Consider the following 21,048-nt stretch of genomic DNA (forward strand, 5'->3'; position numbering starts at 1 on the left):
AATACAGTGTGAATAAAGATTACATAACATAAAAATAACAGTCTTTGTTATTTGATAGCCGCTTAAATTAAACAGTTTTTATAGGGCAAGTAAAAACTGACTTCGGGCAAGTAGATCTCTGACCAACTTGCCCGACCGGGCAAGTGAAAAAAAACCTTAGCGTTGAACCCTGGGTAAGCTTCCCATTTTGTTCAGCAGGGCTGTCGAACAGTAAGCTAACGTTAACGTTAGCTGCTAATGTTAGCTTAAGTTCTACTGTGCTTGTTATCAAAATTACACCAAGTAAAATGCAGTTTAGGACAGTATAGCACAACAGTCACTCATTCCATAAAGTCCGCAGAAACCTCATCTAATTTACTTTAACAATTAACTGGTTTGAAGTCAATGCCACAGTAATTCATTCATTTAGCAATTCAACACCACCATTTTGCTGGTTTCACTGCANAATGCAGTTTAGGACAGTATAGCAAAACAGTCGCTCATTCCATAAAGTCCGCAGAAACCTCATCTATAGATGAGGTTTCTGCTATAAACTATAGTTTACTTTAACAATTAACTGGGTTTGAAGTCACAGTAATTCATTCATTTAGCAATTCAACACTACCATTTTGCTGGTTTCACTGAAGAGTTGGGGTGAGGGGGGCAACCGTTGAGACTTACGGTAAAGTTAACTTAATTCATGTTTTCATTTGTATTTTTTCTTAAATTACATTTATTTAGTACATTCATTTAATGATACATGAATCGGGACCTGCAAGTAACGTCATTTGGGCATCTGCCAGTTGTGTTTTATGGTTAGACAGACATGTTTGCTTGTTATTTGAGTATTAACCGGGCAAAATAAAGGTGTATTCGGGCTGGAAACCTCTCATTTAGTGCTGATACAGAGGCGAAGATAAGCATTGTGCTCCACTCAGGATAGATTATGCTTAGATTATTTCCACCAGACATTTTGACCATATAATATATATTTTTTTAAATTTCAAAATATTGGACTTAGACAGATTTTACAAGCCAAAGACTTGTAAGTTTATTACAATATTAATGACACGATTATTAATGTGTGTTATGTAGTAAATGAGATAAAGAAATAATTACCTTAAATAAAACAGGAATTATTAATTTTTAAGGCTTTTGACCATGTGCCTTTATTATTTTAACAGTGATGATTATGTATAGAATATAAACACATGCAGGTCCATAATATTTCTCATTATTTTCTGCAATGACATGTCAAAATGGGAACTGCAAAAAGTGCCTATGCCCTGTATGCTCCTAATAAAATTATTTTGTAAATTTGATCATTTATCATTTGTAGAAAATTGAAGTTTGTCCTGAAATTTTGTATTGAAACGTTTCTTTTTCTTATGCAGCAGCTAAAATGGAACTCTCTGGAAATGACCCTGGACCACCGCCAGACCCTGGACCACCACCATAGGCGTCATTTAGGTATGGCAAGGTATGGCAGCTGCCATACCTTGGAATTGGGAGAAAAAAAAGGTATGGCAGCTGCCATACCTTGGAATTGGGAGAAAAAAAATGAGAGGTTCTGTAGTCATCTTACTTGTGAGTGTCCTTCATATTTGTTGCAAGTGATCAGATGTGTTATGTTAGATAGTCCGAGGCGCACTGGCTGGTTGTTTTCATTGTATTGCACTTAAATAGGTCAATAATATGCTCATCAGTGAATACGAGTGTTATTGAATCAAATTGTTCGCCACTTCGCTCCTCCGCGAGTTATGAGTTATGTGAGTTATCTGTGTGTTGTAAAAGCATTTTGCTCTGCTGCTGTAGACAGCCTGTCTAAATGATGTCTTGAAGCCTGTCTGATTGTATGTGGGGTTTTTTTCTTCATGTCGGCATGTTAAGCTTGTATTTTCGGTCTCTGGAGACACTCCAATAAATTCGCCTATACAGTATTGTACCAAATTGGCCTTTGTTTTACTGTGTTTCATACACCGGACCCCTTGGTTATCTTCTAGAAATGAGCTTGTAATTAATTTATTTTCTTTATTTTCTGTGAAGTTAAAATGAAAATGAAATGAACTGTTGACCAAATGTCTTAATGCTAGGTAAAAGGTTTTTAAAGAAACTTTGAAGATTCATGAGTGAAACAAGACATGTTGACTAAATGTTTTAAAATGTTTAAAAAATATTTCTTGAAATAAATAATTTTTCAAAATGATTCCAAGTGGCATTTTCCTTTTTTATTCATTGTATTCTGCCATTTGTTTAGAGTAACACAAGCTTGTGTTCGATCACTGTGTAATTTTGAGTAACACATGAATGTGTTAATATAAGTTTTATGTATCAACACATGAATGTGTTAGTACTTACACATTATACACATCTCTGTGTTAATCTATGTGACACACTCACTGTGTTGATATATTAACACACTGAATGTGTCAAAATTAACACAACACATGTTGTCCCAAATTCAACTCATTGTGTAGAAATTCAACACATGTTGTGTTAATATTGACACATTCTTTTTAAGAGTGTAGTACTAATTCAGTGTGAAGTTGAGAAGATGCAGAGGTTACCATGATACCTTTTTGCAGATTACATTAATCTTACAACATATTTTATGACACCACCAAATCCCCTTGACTAAGTCATTATACTTGTACTCATACACCAGTACCATGAAACACTCATTAATCAACCTATTCTCTAAGATTCTTTTGAACTTGCAGTCAATAGTGCCTGATTTACAGTACTGCTCATTTGAAACATCCCCATATTTCATTACAATGTATTGTAGTAGGAATTGTCTTCCCAAACAAGCTCAAAATTCCCAATATATTTACTCTCTCAGAGACATTTCTTTTTTATTTTTAGCTGTCAGTGCCTCAGAGCCTCCCACATGTTAAAGGTTGTCACTTTTTCAAGTTCCGTGTTCACACCTGAAGCAAAAACCAAGTAATACATGTTTGATACATGTTTGAAAATGCACATGTATTCTGACTGCTTGGAGTGTGCAGTGCAGTGCAAAGCTTTCAAGGACCTGTAGCCATTTTCATTTCACACTGTGTGTGTGTGTGTGTGTGTGTGTGTGTGTGTGTGTGTGTGTTGTCTTGGGTCCTGAGAAAATGCATTATGACACAAGGTGTGAGACTTACCATATCTGTGTCAGACACTGGACCAAAACTGGTCACATAGATGTCAGTCTTCACTTCCGTTACTCGGTCTGTGACGACAAAGAGTGAAAGTCATAAAAGAAAATCATAGTGCATAAAAAAATCACAACCTTTATGAGTCATAGTGGAGACAAATGAGTTGGGAGAACTGACTGAACAAGATCTATTCAACAGTCTACTTCCTAAAGGTTGGAGAGCATGTGTGAGACAAATTAATAAATGAATGATCAAAATTTAAGTAGCAGAGGACAAGGTATCCTGATGGGTACAATCAATGCTAATAAAATTAGTTGAAGAATGTGGAGTGCAATGAGTTGGAAAATGCAGGCAAATCATCGAGTAATTAAAGTGACATCATTACATGCCTATAGAGTCAATTAAACTTGCATTAATAGTATTTTCAGCCACTTAAGGAAAATGTAATCTGCTGTGAACAAAACATTGACATATGATCAGTTGGTACTTTATGTTAGCAAACAGTTGCTTATCTACACGGACACAGAGCAGCATTAGCATTCTTTTTTTTTTTTTAAAGATATTTTTTGGGGCATTTTAGCCTTTAATTGACAGGACAGATGAGTGTGAAAGGGGGAGAGAGAGAGGGGGAGTGACATGCAGCAAAGGGCCACGGGCTGGACTCGAACCCGGGCCGCTGCGGCAACAGCCCTGCACATGGGGCGCCTGCTCTACAAACTAAGCCACCAGCGCCCCAGCATTAGCATTCTTAAGGGGTTTTATTTGTGTCCACCTAAAGAATGTAACCTCAGTAGTCACTCCTTTTTTTCGCTCTGATTTTGGTCTCCACCAACTCCTGAAAAAGTGATTTAAATACTAAATGCCTCTCTATGTTCTCTTAAACAGTCTCATGGAAATATGTGAAATGGAAACAATCTGTTCACAATGTTTAACATGCTGATGGGCACAAAATGTGTTAAAATTATGTGCTGGCGGGGTGTCGGTGGCTTAGTGGTAGAGCAGGCGCCCCATGTACAAGGCTGTTGCCGCAGCAGCCCGGGTTCGACTCCAGCCTGTGGCCCCTTGCTGCATGTCACTCTCTCTCCCCCCTTCACGCTCATCTGTCCTATCAAATAAAGGCTTAAAAATGCCCGAAAAAACATCTTTTAAAAAAAAATAAAATTATGTGCTGGCAAAACAACAATGCCAATGCAAAGTCTACTACAAATGGTCGCAGTTTCGAACGTGATGTGGACATGGTTAATGTTCTGAAACAATCACAGCTTAGCTATGTTCAGGGAAAGAAAAACACTCGGTTAGGTTTAGAGAGCAAAAACTACTTGGTTAGTCAACACATTCTCAATCCATCCTTGTCACATGTCCACGTTTGGTCATGGACTTTCCACATTGAGATACGATGTGCAAGGTACCCTGGGTGTGTTGGCTGTTGACATTCTGGGACACTGTATAATATTCAGTGTGTTACATGCATTGCCTGTTTTCAAAATACACTTGTATTTTCACAGGAAATGTACAGTGGCTGGATTTAGGAAACAAAAGCATGTGGTAAGGTTTAGGAAAAAGAACAAGATTTGGCTTTACGATCTTATGGGAAGCAAACAGCAGCCCCTGGGTGAAAGTCCATGATTGTTGGACCCTCCTCAGGCTTCTGCTGCTGTAACTTTCATTGTTGTCCTGCTGTGTTTCCCCCTGATGCTGCCGAGTGCAGTTAAACATGCCGACATGAAAGGAGTAAGACCAGGTTGGGTTAATTCAGGTCATGATTATTGTTTTTGTTTTGCGTCGCATTGTCTTCGTATTGCAAGCATGTAACTTAAACACATTTCATGCACACTACCACGTAATGCATTGTTAGGATTTTGTGTTCATTCTTTGTATTTCTATGAGACCGGGCTGGTTCACCAGCTAGTCTCTTACTATGTCAGTCTGCCTGTTAGTGTTGAGCAGGTAGTGTAAAGTTAAAACATCTGAGTGGATCCAAATGAATCTGAGCATACTCAGTATTAGCTCTCACCATTTGTTTTTTAAGGATAGCACCGTTACAGAATGACTCATGACGGTGTGGCTGCAGAGCAGGCAGGTGCTGATGATCAAAGCAAAGTTAATAGTAGAACTGAGGATGTACCAGCAACTTTACAGTTAAGGGGGTTAACATCGAAGTTACCTTCTGAGAACATCTGATGTCAGGACTCTGGACACAGCTTTCACAGGACTGGGTCCAGGGAAAGTTTTTGTTTTTTACCGAGACATCGCTGCTTTTTCTGTGATTTCTAAAATGATTGATTTATTGATTGATTGATCAGAAATTCTTCAATTCAGCTACCAGCTGCTTTTGAAAACTAGGATGAGAACAGTGCTAAGACTGAACCAAAATAATAAAGCTGTGGGCTGTTTAACCAAAACAATGAGCTGAAAGGTGCTCAACAGCCTTGTTGAGCTAAGAGGAGGTGACACGTCAGATGATTATAAGGTACAGGTGATAATTCTTTGTAGGTTCATAGCTACTAGCAGCACTTTGCATTCAACTGGTCATGTAATCCACAGTTAACATAACAATATAGATATAGATATGCTTTTAGGTTTCTGTCTCATACCAATCCATGTTCACACATAATTATGCACAGAATGTATTTGCTTTTTTCATTTAAGCTAGTTTATGGGCATATGATTAATGGTCATTTCTTTGCTGCTGTTAATCATTATCATGGTGGCAATTTATTTTTAAAAATAATGTGACAAAAAAAGGCTTTACTAATTAAAGCCAGCCGCGTTTGCTTGTGTGAGACTTAGCTGTCATGGTTTCCAGACCTCCTCCCATATTTGCATAAATCAAGCTGCAAGTGGTCACGATTCAGGCTGCCACAGACACTACATCCATGCTTTCACAGTCTATTCAACACTTTTTAAAACAATGTTGGCAGAAGGGAATAGGAAACATCACTTTAAAGACTCATTTGCATGGAAAAAATTGCACTTCTTTTCATTCTTTGTTCATCCATGAATCAAACATCAGTGTTGTCAGAACCTGCAGTGAGAGAGGTTAACTGTGTGATCCCTCTGCTTCATCACGTCTCTGACTTCTTACCTACTGTCGCTAAGGTATAAACGCAGAGCCAGCTGCCGCATTTCATCTTGTGTGGAGAGACTGTCGAGCCACCAAACATAAATGAAGCTTTGAGTGATTCCAGCACATGTAGGCATATACAGCAGGAATGTTGCATTAATGTGTCAGTCCTGCACTGCCTGGGGTGCAGAAGGTGGCACTGACATCATTTACACTACATGTCTCACAAAAAAGATGAACTCCTCAAGGATAAACACATTTCTTTTCAGGTGTATGACTCCTAAATGTCATCTGCACTGTAGATTGAACACAACCCATACCTCAATGTGAAGATCACCACATTTATCATCAACACATACCTACACTATGAAGAAAAACTGAATCTGGCAACAACTCTGAAAGAGGTATTTCACTGCTGGAAAGATGGTCTTTTCATAAAATGGGTCATATCATTATTCCCATTAAATGAAACTGTTACCACGGCACCATTAAACATGAGGATTTATTCACTGTGAGCTGGAAACAAACTAACAGCTCTCCAGTTCGTATATTGATAAGATTTGCAAGTGGCATTGGTGCTCCATGGTCGCAAAATGTGACTAAATATTAGTGGTCTGGAGCCCCGCAGATGAGAAACACACCTCACCTGCCCACACTTTCACTCAGAAGAAAGTGGTCTGGATGTGTGTGACGTATGATTTTTGTGAGTCTTTATTTTTGTGTTTGTGTCTGTGAGAGATCAAGAGCTAGATGGGAGAGTGAGAGTACAGAAACGCTGAAGCGAGTCTCATTCCGGTAGCTTAAGAAATGACCATTTATACTCTATGTTTGTAGTGTAGCCATCATATACATCCCGTGTGAAACAAGCTGCAATACATCTGTTATAATCATATATCGCTCACCCCTATGCTGGATTTACAGAAATATTTGCCTCCAGAGGCTTTTTCTGGGTCAGATGATAGTCAGTGGGTTCAGAAATTGAGGAACCACAGCAGCTACACTTTATTGCCTTGTTTGGTGTGTAGTATTACCAGTCTTATTTGATAGTGGGCAGGGATCTTTTTCCAACAGCTGCTATAAAATATTGCTGCGGAAGGACTGAAAGTCTTGCCAAAGTCAGCACATTCCAAATACTACAGGTTAAATGCAGAATACACACAAGTAAAATGTTGATTTTGACATCATCTTTAAAATGGGCTTCATCTCAGTGAATCATGTGTGATGAACAGCCATAAAAGAACACGTCTGAGCAGTATTCCACCACAGCACATTAGCAGTGAAAAGCTGAAGGGTTCTCTTGACAAATGTAAAAATAAACCCTACTGTTAAGCAGTGGAAACAATTGGGCTACCTCTGTCTCCTGTGCACCATGCATAAAATCAAAATTTCTCTAGTGACCTCTATTGTGCAGCCAACAGCTCCCCTTCATCCATTTTTTTTCTTGTTGCCAAGGCAGCAAGCTTTGGTGTCAAGTCCAACTAAAAAGACTAGCCAAGCCCAACCAGCTTTACCAAAGCAGCATCCCAGTCTCCATTACCTATCAATTATGATCAATGTGCCGGTCTAAAGGTCTAACAATACTTCACCGTGCAGACGACATACAAATTGCCATAGTTTTTGACGGTAAGAATATGAATGAGTACCAAATTAGAATTCACCTTTAAGGTACATTTAGTTAATATGTGCTGGTTCACTGGACATTATCATAACAGCAGTGTGTGTCAACTAATGTCTAACCGAGGTCAATACTGCACTCTTCCAGAGCTTTTAATCACAAGATGAGGGTGATAAGCTGCTGTTTTCAGACACCTGTCTTCATGTTATTAATACATACTTTCAACATATTGTACCACAGTAGCCAGAACTATAACTATAATATTATTACTTTCAATAATGTTGTTGCAAGCTACTGTCATTACCTGCATCTCTCTCTCTCTCTCTCTCTCTCTCTCTCTCTCTCTCTCTCTCTCTCTCTCTCTGTCTGTCTCATTGTGTCATGTGGATTACTGTTAATTTATTATGCTGATCTGTTCTGTACGACATCTATTGCACGTCTGTCCGTCCTGGAAGAGGGATCCCTCCTCAGTTGCTCTTCCTGAGGTTTCTACCGTTTTTTTTCCCCGTTAAAGGGTTTTTTTGGGGAGTTTTTCCTGATCAGCTGTGAGGGTCATAAGGACAGAGGGATGTCGTATGCTGTAAAGCCCTGTGAGGCAAATTGTGATTTGTGATATTGGGCTTTATAAATAAAATTGATTGATTGATTGACTGATGTGAAGGCTGACAGGAGCATAAAGCCTACAGTGCACAGGAAAACACTGACACAGACCAAAATCCAATTTACACTCTGACCACCACTGACACCTTAAAGATCAGAGGCGAGGACCCTCCTACACAGAGCACCACATCTGTCAGTTAGGAGGAGGATAGAGAGGGAGGTGCAGCATAAGGAGGGCACTCAGGGTACAAGGAATGGATGATGAGAATCCCAGCCAGACAGACATTGCCAACTCAACAGGGACCATCAGACACATCTCACAGGGACTCCCTTACATGGCTGAAGTGCCTGAACATCGACATCATGCTTCTTCAAACAGAACTTGTGAGTTTGTGTTTACAACATGGGAAGTCGTGAACATAAACTCGTGAACTCTGAGCTCCACCTGCAAAGTTGTGAAGGAGTCTTCTCATGAACACAGTAAATGCAAACCCATTTAAATGCAGCAAGACTTCAAGGAGTCAGCATTTTCCAAAAAACATTCAAAACCTCTTGATCTCTGCTGGTACACCTTTAAGTTCAATTTGATCCAGGTTCTGATCACCCTGGATCCGGTTTTCATTAAGGATGTCTTTGTGCTTTGCTCTGTTCAGCTTTCCCTTAGCAGAACCCCTGTCCCTGCCACTAAAAAACACCCCACGGCATGATGCTGCCACCACCATGCTTCATCATTGGGATGGTACTGTACAGGTGAAGAGTGGTGCCTGGTTTCCTACAGACATAATGCTCAGAAGTGAGGCCAAACAATGTTGGTGCTGTCATGTGAGAGGCTTCCATCTGGCCACTGCCATAAAGCTCAGCTGAGTGTAGTGTTGCAGAGATGGTTGTCCTTCTTGGTGTTTCTCTATTCGATCTGTGGAGCTCAGCCTAAATGACCATTGGGTTCTCTCACTCTCCAAGGCCCCTCTCCCCTGATTGCTAAGTTTGGCCAGGCGGTCTGTTCTAGGAGGAGTCCTGGTTGTTCCAAACTACTTACACTTAAGAACTATGGAAATCTTTGTGCCTGGGCACAATTCTGCCTCTTAGCTCTGCAGGCAGTTTTTATCCACCTCATGGCTTGTTTTTCCTCTGATATGCAATGTCAGCTGTGAGACCTTATAGACAGGTGTGTGTCTTTTCAAGTGATGTCCAATCAATTCAATTTACCACAGGTGGACTCCAGTCAAGCTATAAAAAAAATATTCAAGAGACATGAGACGCACCTGAGCAAATTATCAAATGGCACAGCAAAGGGTCTGAATACTTATGTCAATGTGACATTCCAGTTTTTTCTTTTGATAAATTTGCTTAGAAATTCTACAATCCTGTTTTGGTTTTGTTACTGTGTTTTAGGGTTGTCATGAGAACCGATACTTCAGTACCAAGTGCCCTATGCGATCAGCAGACTGTAAAATCAGCCCACAGGATTTTACAGGACCCGGACTATATTCTGTGTCCTGAGTTTGAATGGCTCCCCTCAGGACGCAGACTACGCTGTCCAGGCTGCAGGACACAGAGGAGGAACAAAACCTTTGTCCCCAGGGCTGTCCAGCTCCTCAATGCTGAACATTGAAGCACTATAAACACTTTAACACTTTTCAATCCATGCACTTTATAAATTATTATACTCATGCTAACTGTGAATGTTGTATGTTCCAGTGTATGTGCTGATTTTGTGTTGCAGATTATGTTTTTATAGCTACTGTCATGCCCTTTTAATTTGCCCCTTGGGGATAAATACAGTGATTTGAATTGAATTAAATTGAAATCGATGCCAACACACAAAAAATACGTTGGTACGTGTTTTTTTTCGGTACCAAAGTACCGGATACAACTTCAGCGGGCCGTATCGATTCCTGTTGGAAATCTTTTTTTAATCAGAAAAAATAGTTTACAGCAGTCAAACTGGATCCTAATGCAGTTTTTCCCCTCTGTATCAAACTCAAACCACACCAAACAGAAATAAAAAGTGCAAAGCAAAAAGAAGACAGGACTCAGTACCATCTAAGAACAGACTCATGCATCTAAGGCTTAGTTATGACACAGCCACCACATAATCATCACCAACTTCTTTCCTACAAGATGTCACACGCATGACCAACCCCGCCAAATGCAGGGGTTAGGTGCAGGAAGACCGCTCAGTTGGCAAGCCTGCCACCAGGCCACTGACAATAATATACAACATTACTCCCGCTGGGTCAGATGCCCCTCCAGCTCAGGGACTTGGAATTACATGGCTTAATGTGTGGTGGCACTCAGCACACGCTCCCCAAAGGAGGTGCCAGTAGCCACATTCAGGCAGTAAAATTTGACAAATGTGGATGGACTTGACCATGTAGCAAGTGCAAAGACCTCCGAGAGGGTGGGACCCTGCCACAAGGCCCACAAGGTAGCTACGCCTCGTGTTGAGTGTGCCCGTGCACACACCGGTACTGACATGCCAGCCCCTCTGTAAGCCTGCTGAATTGTCTCCATGACCAATGAGACAGCCCAGCCTTCGACACCGGCTGGCCTGGCACTGGGCCTTCAAGCAGACACAGAGCTGGTCTGTCTTTCTAAAAACTGCAGTGTGCCTGACATAGACCTTCAGGGCTCCAACGGGACAGAGATTTGAGTCTTTGTGACCCTCACTACCCTCCTTGGAGTGGTCGTAGGGTTGCAACTCCACCGACTGATTCAAATGAAAGTCTGAGAGTACTTTTGGCAGGAATGCAGGGTTTGGACACAACATGACACCAGCGCCATCCAGCAGGAAAAGACAACAGCTCTTATCCACTGACCGAGTGTGCAGTTCCCCCACTCTTTTGGCTGATGTCACTGCCAAGAGAAAGCCACTTAATGCTGACTGACTCCAGAGGCTCAAAAGGTTCCTGCTGCAGGGCAGCTAACACCTGACCTAGGTCCCACAATGGAATGGCTGGCCTCCTGGTGCACAGTGCAAGCCCCTACGCACCCTTCAGGAACTGAGAGATGAGGCTGCAGTCACCATCTGCAAGCCTATAATCACCTGCAGCCTTGATAGCTGCCACCATGCCTCTAAGGGTTGAAGGTGATTTTCCCGCCTCAAGCAGCCCCTGCAGGTACCGGAGCACCTCTGGGGCTGCACATGTCAGTGCATCGATCCAGTTAGTTGTGTACCATGATGCCAAGAGCTCCCAGCAGTAAGAGTATGAAGCCCTCGTAGACGGTGCCCGAGCACTCTGCATGGTCTGAACCACTGACTGCACAAGTCCCAAGCCTAGCAGACCGGCCCTCTCAGGGGCCGGGCCCAAAGTCCTTGTGGAAAAGGACCCCCATTGAAAAGAACAGTGGGAGTCCCACCCCATGGAAAAGAACAGTGGGAGTCCCACCCCATGGAAAAGAACAGTGGAAAAGTGGGCAGTCGGCCACTGCTCTGCCGAAGCAGTGCCAGATCTCTCCGTCCACTTCAGGGTGCAGCCTCCAGTCCCCTGGACTTGGGCCTCCCCTGGAGAGTAGGTCTGGTCTGGTCTGGTGTTGTAAACCGACTCCTGACCACTACAAGGAACCATGTGGGTCGTCCCCCTGTTTCATCACTGAAACAGGAAGGGGCGGGACCCTGACCAGCTGGCAGGCCTGGCCCCAGAGCCAAAGCAGCCTGGCCAATAATTTCCTGATGGAGAGGTGACTGCTGGTTATGCTCCTTTACAGGCACCTGCTGGGCCAAGTCATCATCCTCTAGGGGCCCAAGGCCAAGAATGTCTATCTCGTCCTCTGACCCAGGGGAGTAGGGACTCGTATCCAACCCAGCAGAGTTCCCAGGAGCAGGGAAGTTCCTATATGAGACAGTCCGCTCACCCCCTACTGCAACTGTTATAATGGAGGTGGGGAAGCACCCTGATGGGCCAGCAACAACCTCCTAGAGGGATGCAGCACCCTGCCCCCGACTAAATCAGGCTCGAGCGAGCTGCTATGCCTCCACCATGCGTAAACAGACAGCTGCAATACACGGATATGGCACCCCTCTCAACTGTTTCACTCCTTATTGCCAAAAATAAGAAACAGTGTTTAGCTATCTTCGAGAGGGACCCGCAAAGGCCAGCTCTCCAACCTAAACAAAGGTAAGTGGACAAACACTAAACTCCTCTCTCTTTGCTTTCTGCTCTCATGTCGACTCCAAAAGGTGGAAATCAAGGTGGGGCTTTGATAGCTTGGCGCATACCGGCCACATAAAATGGTGTGTCTTAAAGATTATTAATTTTCCGCGACGATTACTCCAGATGGGGATAATTCCCATAGCCATGACTACTGGGTGGGGAAATAATCTTGATATGATAGAGAACACCTCTTTTCCCCAACTGATTGACAGCATGACATTCAAAATCACAGTTTCTTTCTACTTTTGAAGGGCTTTTCCAGTTTCCAGTCTGCTGTATAGAAACGATATTAAAAAGTTCACTGAAGGCAATGTTTTATTGAAATTGCTTGTTTCTATTTTAAAGATACACTGATTATGTTTTGGCAATGAGTCTTCAGATATTTAGATTTGTTCTTAAGCGTCTCTTGGCTAGTGGGGCATTAAAATTTCATGTCAGAGAATTATTTTCTACAGATTTAAGGATGTTACCACTACAAAAATATAGCAAGAATTGTATAAATTTAATTTGTATTTCTGATGAGTTATCAAAGAATTTTTTAGATTCTCCATTCACCATGGAAGCCTGCAAGAAAAATAAGGTTTTCTTTTCGAAATCTGATGAACACACGGTGAGTAATTGATATAAAAATGGTCATTTTGTGGGTGAAATATCCCTTTAAGAACAACAAAGGTCTGAGATATGATGAAATGTAGCGTTGAGATGAAGGTGTAACTCGCTACCTCTCAAATACCGAGTACTTAACACTAAATCTCGGTGTTGTGGATATAAAATGAAGCACGGTTCTACAACCACATGGACCATTTCTCATCATTTGAAACAAAAACTGATTTTGTTTTATAGTTTCAGAAAGATATGATAATATTTCTAACAGCCACCATGATGCACAACCTAATGCCCCTTTCTTATCATACGGCAGTGTTTCCCCTACCATTATATTAGGGGGGCGCCCTGCCTCCCCAACGGCACCCCCCGCTCCCCCTTGAAGGTCAAGTTAATTTTATTTAATTTTATTTTCCATATAGCACGAGATCACAATATAAGTCATTTAAGGTTATCTTTCCTATTGAACGGGTCTATACCTTGTCCTTTTATTAAACAAACTAAATAGCCTCATGTTATTTATCTTATTTACACTACAGCATGTCATTTCTGTCTCTACATGGTGCGCGTTTACAATCCTCCTCTGCTCTCTGTATTGCGCATGGCGGAGTTCCGCCCCGATGCGTGTGCGTGCACACACACACACACACACACACACACACACACACACAGGTGAACACACAAGAGCACGGCCTGGGCCGCATTTTCCTGACTGACAATTATAACCGAGCCCAGCCCGAACCCGCAGCACGGCACTGACCACACAGTCTACGGAGCTGAGCCTGTGTTGCGTTCACGTACGTGTCACGTAAATAACAAATTCCAGCACTTGAATAGGGATATTTTCGTAGGGAGCAACACCTCTCCCACTCGACAGCATGCCTCTGTTTGAGGTGCTGCAGTAAATTGGTAGTACTGCTACTGGTAGAAACAGCATCATAACAGAAGCCTTTACGGTTGAGCTTTTGCATTGGATTGGTCAGATGTATTAAACAACTAATCAATCGCGCCCCCAAAAATTTTTCGCTTAGGTGGCCAGATGGGGCCACTGAAAGTCTCACAGAGACTAATGCCTGGTTCACACTACACGACATTTCTGTCCAACAGTCACTCTCCCATCTGACTTGGCTGACAGATATGACACACTACACGCTGGTACTCACCAATTATCCCTGATCTTCTTTCACAACGTGTGTGATGTCATCAGGTTATTCTTGTCCTATTTTTATTACTTTTACTATTATTTCAGTCACTGTGTCTGTTCATGTGTCAGCCAAAATGTTGTTGTAGTAATGTAAAAAAGCACTACCAGATGGCAGGAGCTAATTTGAAGAACCATACGCAAACATACAAGTCACTGAATCCTCCACAACAAGTTCTTGCAAATGTTTCACAATAAAAGTCTGTTTAGAAATAAAGGGATTCTCTCAACCTAAGTTATAAGGGGCTTTTAATTTGAAACAAATACAGTAAGTGACGGCACGATGCATTAACTTAATCAAAGCAAACAGGAGCACAAATAAAAAATAAATATATAAATATAAATAAAAAAATATATAAATAAATAAATAAAAATACAGAGGGATTAATAAATAACGGCCCGTTTATAAGGTGGTCTGTTTGAAATGAAGCTGGGAGCCTCTGCAGTTGTGGTGAGTAAAAGCCGCTATTTTTTAATTGTCTTACTTTATTTCCATCTCCATCATGAAGAAATAACATTGTTTGCTAGCTTGATGCTAATGGCAGTAACGTTAACTCACCGGGTTGCTAAAATGCTTCTGCTTTTTCACACCATAATTTTTCCCTTTTTTACTCTGTGTGGTAACATCCCTAGAGAAAATATCAAAAACGCTGGGGTGTTGTTGTCATACAGTTGTCTACGGCAGCAGATCGCTCTGTGTTCCTATTGGTCAAAGTGACAGCTGTGATGGAAGCAGTCATGAACGACAAAAAAGAAAATCAAACATGGCAGACTTTCTGTTGGAACATCCTGAGGCGAAACATGGCAGACTTTCTGTTGGAACATCCTGAGGCGTCCCAGACGTGGTGTCGGTTGTTGTCTACTATGGCACACTACACGAGATGAAACGATGGATTATCGCGTACGACACTCTTTGTCGTTCCCAATCCATGCCGACACCGTACACTGCTGCGCCGGGCTGCAATTGGGCTGATATCGTGTAGTTTGTACCAGGCATAATACCAGTTAACATTTGACTTCCGCAACAATCCTGGTTGTGCCACTGTTTCTGAATTCTGCTGTTCTATGAGAATATTTGATCATATCTTAGTAAGAAGTCATCCTGATTTCTGATCTGCTCTTGTTTTATGTATTTGTTGTTCATGCAAACTCAACACTTCCTCCATGCGTAAGTATTGTCTTGATATATTCAGTTTACTGTAGATTTTCACAACACTTAATCCACCACTAATGTCATACTCATCAATTTGCTGCTCAGGGTTTGTCTTTGTAACAGAAATACTGCTGTGATCCACAGATTAATTCCATGCAATTCTACTTTGCAATAAAACACTCCCTGTGCAGATATGTCACATTAAAGGACCCCCACCTTTACCTTGAAGGCTTTTAATCAGAAACATCTGCCAAATTTATTTTGTTTCACTGAGAGCTTAACAGCAATTTAAAAAAAAAAAAAAAGACAACATTGACATGACTGAAATTAGTTAGTGAGTGAAAACAGTAGTTGAAAAGAGAGCAGCACAGCGGTGATTATGGAATGACCTCACTATTCAGTGGTGCAGCAGAGGCAAAGTGTAGGTATATGGGGTATACCCACCTCTTTCTGGACTTTTACAGTATACCCAACTGTCAGCCAAAAAAACATTGAAATATAAAGGAGTATACTCACTTCCTCCTTGGTAACCTACCCATCTACCCAGTAGTACACCTATCCCACCAACTACCACTACACCACTGACACCACTGTATTATTGATATCATAATACAAGCATACTCAATGTTTTGCCTTTTAACTGAGAATTCATGGTATTTGAAGTGACATTGCAAGTAAACCTGAAACAAAAGTAGATGCAGTCTATCAACACTGTTTTTGGAATACGTTTTTGTCAGTCATTTTTCAAGCAATTTTTTGGTTCAAGCTTGCAATTGTAACCATTTAATTCTTTTTTCTGTTTTTTAAAGTAAGTATCTCAGGCTTTGGACCACTGGTTGGACAAACTAGACATATGAAGATGTCACCTTGGGCTCTGTGAAATATTTTATTTCTTTTTACAATTTTATATTTTACAATTTATTTATTTATAACATTTTATAAACCTGATATAAAACTGATCAGCTGATCAGCTGACTACGTAAATAGACAGTACATTAATCAATGATGAAAAAAACATTAATTGCATCAATTACGTCTACTGACTCCGTCTAGACCACAGTGACAGAAGACAGTGTGGGTTGGCAATGTAAGGCTAGTATGTATGCATGCCCAAAGATCCACCCGCTGTCTCTGAGCACACTAGCTTACACTTTACTTTTTAATTTCGTCATTAATCTTTCATTTCTAACTCAAGACAACATGTCAAATTCATAACAGACTCCCTAACATACAACTGCAGGTATGACAAGATGAAGGTATTTACCAGGTAGGAAGCAGATTGTTCTCATACATTGTTCATACGTATACATCCAAAACGTAATGCGCCAGAATGTGTATATAACCCACGTAACCATGAGCCAGTAATTTGTGTATAGCCCACGTAACTATTATCCAGTAATTTGTGTATAGCCCACATAACCGGGAGGGCTGCAGTCACTTGACCAGTGCGCTGACAGGAGTAGAAAATAAAGAAGGTATTATAAAGACCAAAAGTCAATGTAAAAAGGCCGGTTGGGGTGATGGATGGGTCAAACAACACAGAACTTTTCCCCAGAAGACCAGTTTGTAAGCAGTACTATTACTGACCACTACTTATTTGCCCAACCCTAACCTATATAGATTTACTTGCCTGACTCTAACATACATAAATTTACTTGCCTAAGTCTGTCCCAGGTTATTGTATTTGCCTTAACCTAAACCTTGTACATTTACTTGCCTAAACCTAACCTAAGTTAATTTACTTGCCTAAACCTAACCTATGTAACTTTACTTGCCTGAATCTAACCTATGTAAATTTACTTACCTCAACCAAACCTATGTAATTTTACTCACCATAACATATCCAAAAATGTACTTGCCTAAACCTTTCCTACATACTACAAACACACTTGCCCAAACGTAAAGACAACCATCCATGTTTCTTTTCTTAAACCTAACAAAAGTAACTTCATTTGACTAAACAAAGTAAATTTATATTAGGTATGTAACTTTATATTAACTACATAACATCATTAGTGGGGCGCTAATTCATATTAGACTCACAAGTCAGTCTTTAGACGCTTTGCTTAACTAAAGACTGATGTCTTTCTCCCTGATTTTGTGTTTAGATGGGCGGATACAATTTCAGAGTTTAAAAAAACTCCCTACGTTGCAGAATCAATAGTAAATCCGCAGGGCGGTCCTTCGGTGGCTCGCTGAACTCTTGTGCTCATAAACATAGTCCCACTAGAAACACGTGTAGCGGTACAAAATGGCTGAAGTCGCTGTAAGTCCTTCATTTCCACAATCTTGTGGAGTGAGCCCGCGTTTGATAAAACGGAGTTAAATCTCTCGGCATCCATTTTCAAGCTCTCTGTGTGTTTGTTTCCTTGTGGACGAGAAAAGGGACAGCGCACATTTCCGAGAAGGCGTGTCCTTTTCAAAAATGCAAGAGGCGTTGCTTTGTTGCCGGCCGTTTTCTCCGGTGTGTTAAACACACTTTAGAAAGGAGTGTCCCCAGACTATCAGAAGGCGGAGATCTCTGGTTGTCTGGTGGCGAGACTAAATTCATATGAACTGTTGTATGAGAATATGTTACAGGAAGAGTCAACAGCATTATGAGAAATGTAGGATGCAGTGTTTTAGTGGTCTGACTCATAATAAATGTCAGAATTCTCTGCTGCTTCAATTTTGACCATTTATTTTGGAATCTGTTCCAGTCCCCCTGAGCTTTATGACAGTGCAATATTAACTCACTGTTGAACCTATTTACTGGTGCACATGCACAAGTATGTGAAAGATCTTCCTTGTCTTACCTCCCAGGCCAGGTCTCAGTCTGTTGTCATATCCATCCAGCAGACTGTCCAGGATCTTGGTGAAGGTGGTGATGTCTTTGAAGTTACGTGTTGAATTGGAATCTGCTTGTGACCTAAATAAAAGACAAATGTCTGATTATGGACTCAGAACTCGACACCAGCTACAGAAATATGCTTCAGTTAAGTACTACTAAGAACTGTGGTGGGTGATGACATATCTTGGTAATCTCCACCTACAATATCAAATCCATTTTATCCCAGATTATTTCATACTAAACCTAGAAAATATGCTGTGGCACTGGATTTCTAGTATGTCAAACGATGATACACATTTTAAATGTTATGTAAATTACTCTCTGAGCCTAAACCCTACAGCACAAGGCTGAATCATGCATGTTGAATAACCTTTAATTAACTGAATGTATTTATGGTTTGTACTGTAAGCAAGACACATTCATGTGAGGGCCGGTTTAAATTTGTTTAAGTGTCTTATATGAACGTCCGATAAGGATGTGTAAAATCTGTTACATTTTAAATCACTTTAAATACAGAATATTTTTGAGAAGTCAATTCTATCGGAAGCTGGACAAATTGAAAACCGTAGAAGCATTTGAAGAGATCACTCCAGACTCCAGAGTGTGACCTTGTTTCTTATTAAACAAATAGTTCTACATTTTAGCAAATGTGTGAGTCAGGACGTGATTGGTCGAGCTTACTATTGGTAAAGTCTGGAAGCAAGGGGACACTTGCACTTAAGTTAAAAAAAAAAAACCACACCTATCTACACCTCTGACTCTCACTGATTAATAAACTTTTTCATGTTTGTTTGAAGTCCAGATGAAACAGCATTTAGAGAGTATCAGGCTTCAATATTGTGATGTACTGTAAACAGGATAGGCAGGCAGTATTTAAGTTTGGGAGGAATTTGATTTGATCATTGAAAAGAAGGCTTCCCATTAGACTTGGGGGTACCATGGTATTACAGTATACCAGGGTATTTAAAAAACTCAGAGAGTATAATTTTCAATACCGTCAGCTTTCTGTTGATCTCATACTGGAGAGGCTGCACGAAGGACTTTTTGCATATAGTGCACATCACGTGCCTCCAGAGGCCAGTGTGGTGCAAGAGACAGCTGAGCTGTCTGCGAGTGGTGAAGATTAACAAGGACCAACTGTAAAAAGCCTGCTTTTTAAACAGAAATCCCTGAAATGCAGCCCGCAACAGCAGAGAATGAATAAATCGAGCAGGTTGTAACCACAGCGTACCAGGCTGTTGCTAGCTAGCTGATCTAGTCTTAGCTCTGTCCAGCTAAAAGTTGCAGACAGTTTGATGGATGGATGTTGTGATATCATTGGTTGGTACTGGTTTACTATCTTACTGACACATGATTTTTTAACAGGAAGAAAACATGATTGGATTTATAAAGGCATTTTTCATTTCCTCTCAACTTTAACGTAAAAATTACATTAGTTTGTGGTTTTACGAAAAGGTACGTATACGCTGGAACTATTTCTGTAGTAGTCATACATCCTACACACATCCATACATGTCTTTGCAATGTCTTATTTGTCTCCTACACTCCCAACTCCCGTGGGCAGGTCTAAAATGCGAGGAAAGGAAACAAGTGAGGGAAGCGGGGAGACATGTTAGCATGATGACATCCACCCATGCTGACTTTAAAATTAGCTCGTGAGCCATAGCTCGTCATATCATACTTTGTATCAAAATCATTTTAAAGAGGCAACAGACAGCATCTTTTCCTAAATATATCATTATGAAAATAATGTGGGTTGCACAGGGTAGTGGCCACAGTAAAATCAGATAGGGATGGGGCCGATCCGATCCAGTATCGGTATCGGTTCCGATACCAACATAATTCACGGATCGGAAATTTCCAATCCACGAGCCGCGTCTGTGCTTTCACGTTGTCTGCTGGAATGATATGATGATTGCTACATAGTAGTGTTGCACTGACTGAGGTACTAAAACATGACAGTACATATGATACCATAATGTTGGAGTACTGTAGTACTACGGTACCTCAGGTACCACTACTGTGGGATAAGATCAAAGTCAAAGTCCGCTCGTTACTTATGAAGGGACTGTTCTTTACTTATGAAGGGACTGTTCATTACTTATGAAGGGACTGTTCTTTACTTGTCAGGGGAGGAGGGTGGCTGGTTGGTTTTTATTTTATTTATTTATTTTATTTTGATCCCCCCTATGTTCATCCGTTATTGATGCTGTTTTTGAAGTATGAATAAGTCAATAAGTAATTTATTCCATTGAAATATCATTGATGTATTATAGAAAAGTGATTTATCTTTTTATAAATGACAAAAGGCACATCTGCCTCATTTTTGCTGCGGTATCCTGATACTACTCAGAACCATGATACTTTCACTGGTATCGTACAGTGGGTCCCAATTTTGGTACCGTGACAACACTACTACATAGTAGTGTCTACTTGATTTGTATCTGTGCTGTTCAGATTAATATGACAGGTACTTTTTGTTTTTTAATAGTGTATATTGCACTAGTAGTTTAACACTGTCTTGGAATTTAATAAATATTGAAAATCAATTTGAAACCCTTACAGTTGCATATTTGTTTTCAGGATGGGATTTTTCCTGTGAACAGGATTTCCTGCTTTTCTGACCTTATACTTACCTCAAGTTGCCTTTTGGGACATACATGCATACATACGTACATATCATACTTGCCTGTAGAGAGGAGTTTATTA

At 40.7% G+C, this 21,048-nt stretch overlaps 1 protein-coding gene and 1 long non-coding RNA gene across 3 annotated transcripts in view; one reads left to right on the forward strand and one right to left on the reverse strand.

Annotated features, from left to right (window-relative positions):
• LOC126401234 (uncharacterized) overlaps positions 1-2,179 on the forward strand; it is a 3,508-nt gene extending 1,329 nt beyond the window's left edge. The window contains exons 2-3 of the long non-coding RNA XR_007571050.1: positions 1,374-1,459; positions 1,501-2,179. This is a non-coding gene — a long non-coding RNA (uncharacterized LOC126401234). The remainder of the gene's footprint in view (positions 1-1,373; positions 1,460-1,500) is intronic.
• The window catches only part of gabra2a (gamma-aminobutyric acid type A receptor subunit alpha2a), a 76,135-nt gene that overhangs the window by 50,541 nt on the left and 4,546 nt on the right, over positions 1-21,048 (reverse strand). For both annotated transcript variants that reach the window (XM_050062349.1, XM_050062350.1), the window contains 2 exons: positions 18,305-18,417; positions 3,126-3,193 (listed from right to left, as the gene is read on the reverse strand). In XM_050062349.1, the coding sequence (XP_049918306.1) occupies positions 3,126-3,193; positions 18,305-18,417 (181 nt within the window). The remainder of the gene's footprint in view (positions 1-3,125; positions 3,194-18,304; positions 18,418-21,048) is intronic.

The sequence above is a fragment of the Epinephelus moara genome, chromosome 14 (assembly GCF_006386435.1).
Source record: "Epinephelus moara isolate mb chromosome 14, YSFRI_EMoa_1.0, whole genome shotgun sequence".
Lineage (NCBI taxonomy): Eukaryota > Metazoa > Chordata > Actinopteri > Perciformes > Serranidae > Epinephelus > Epinephelus moara.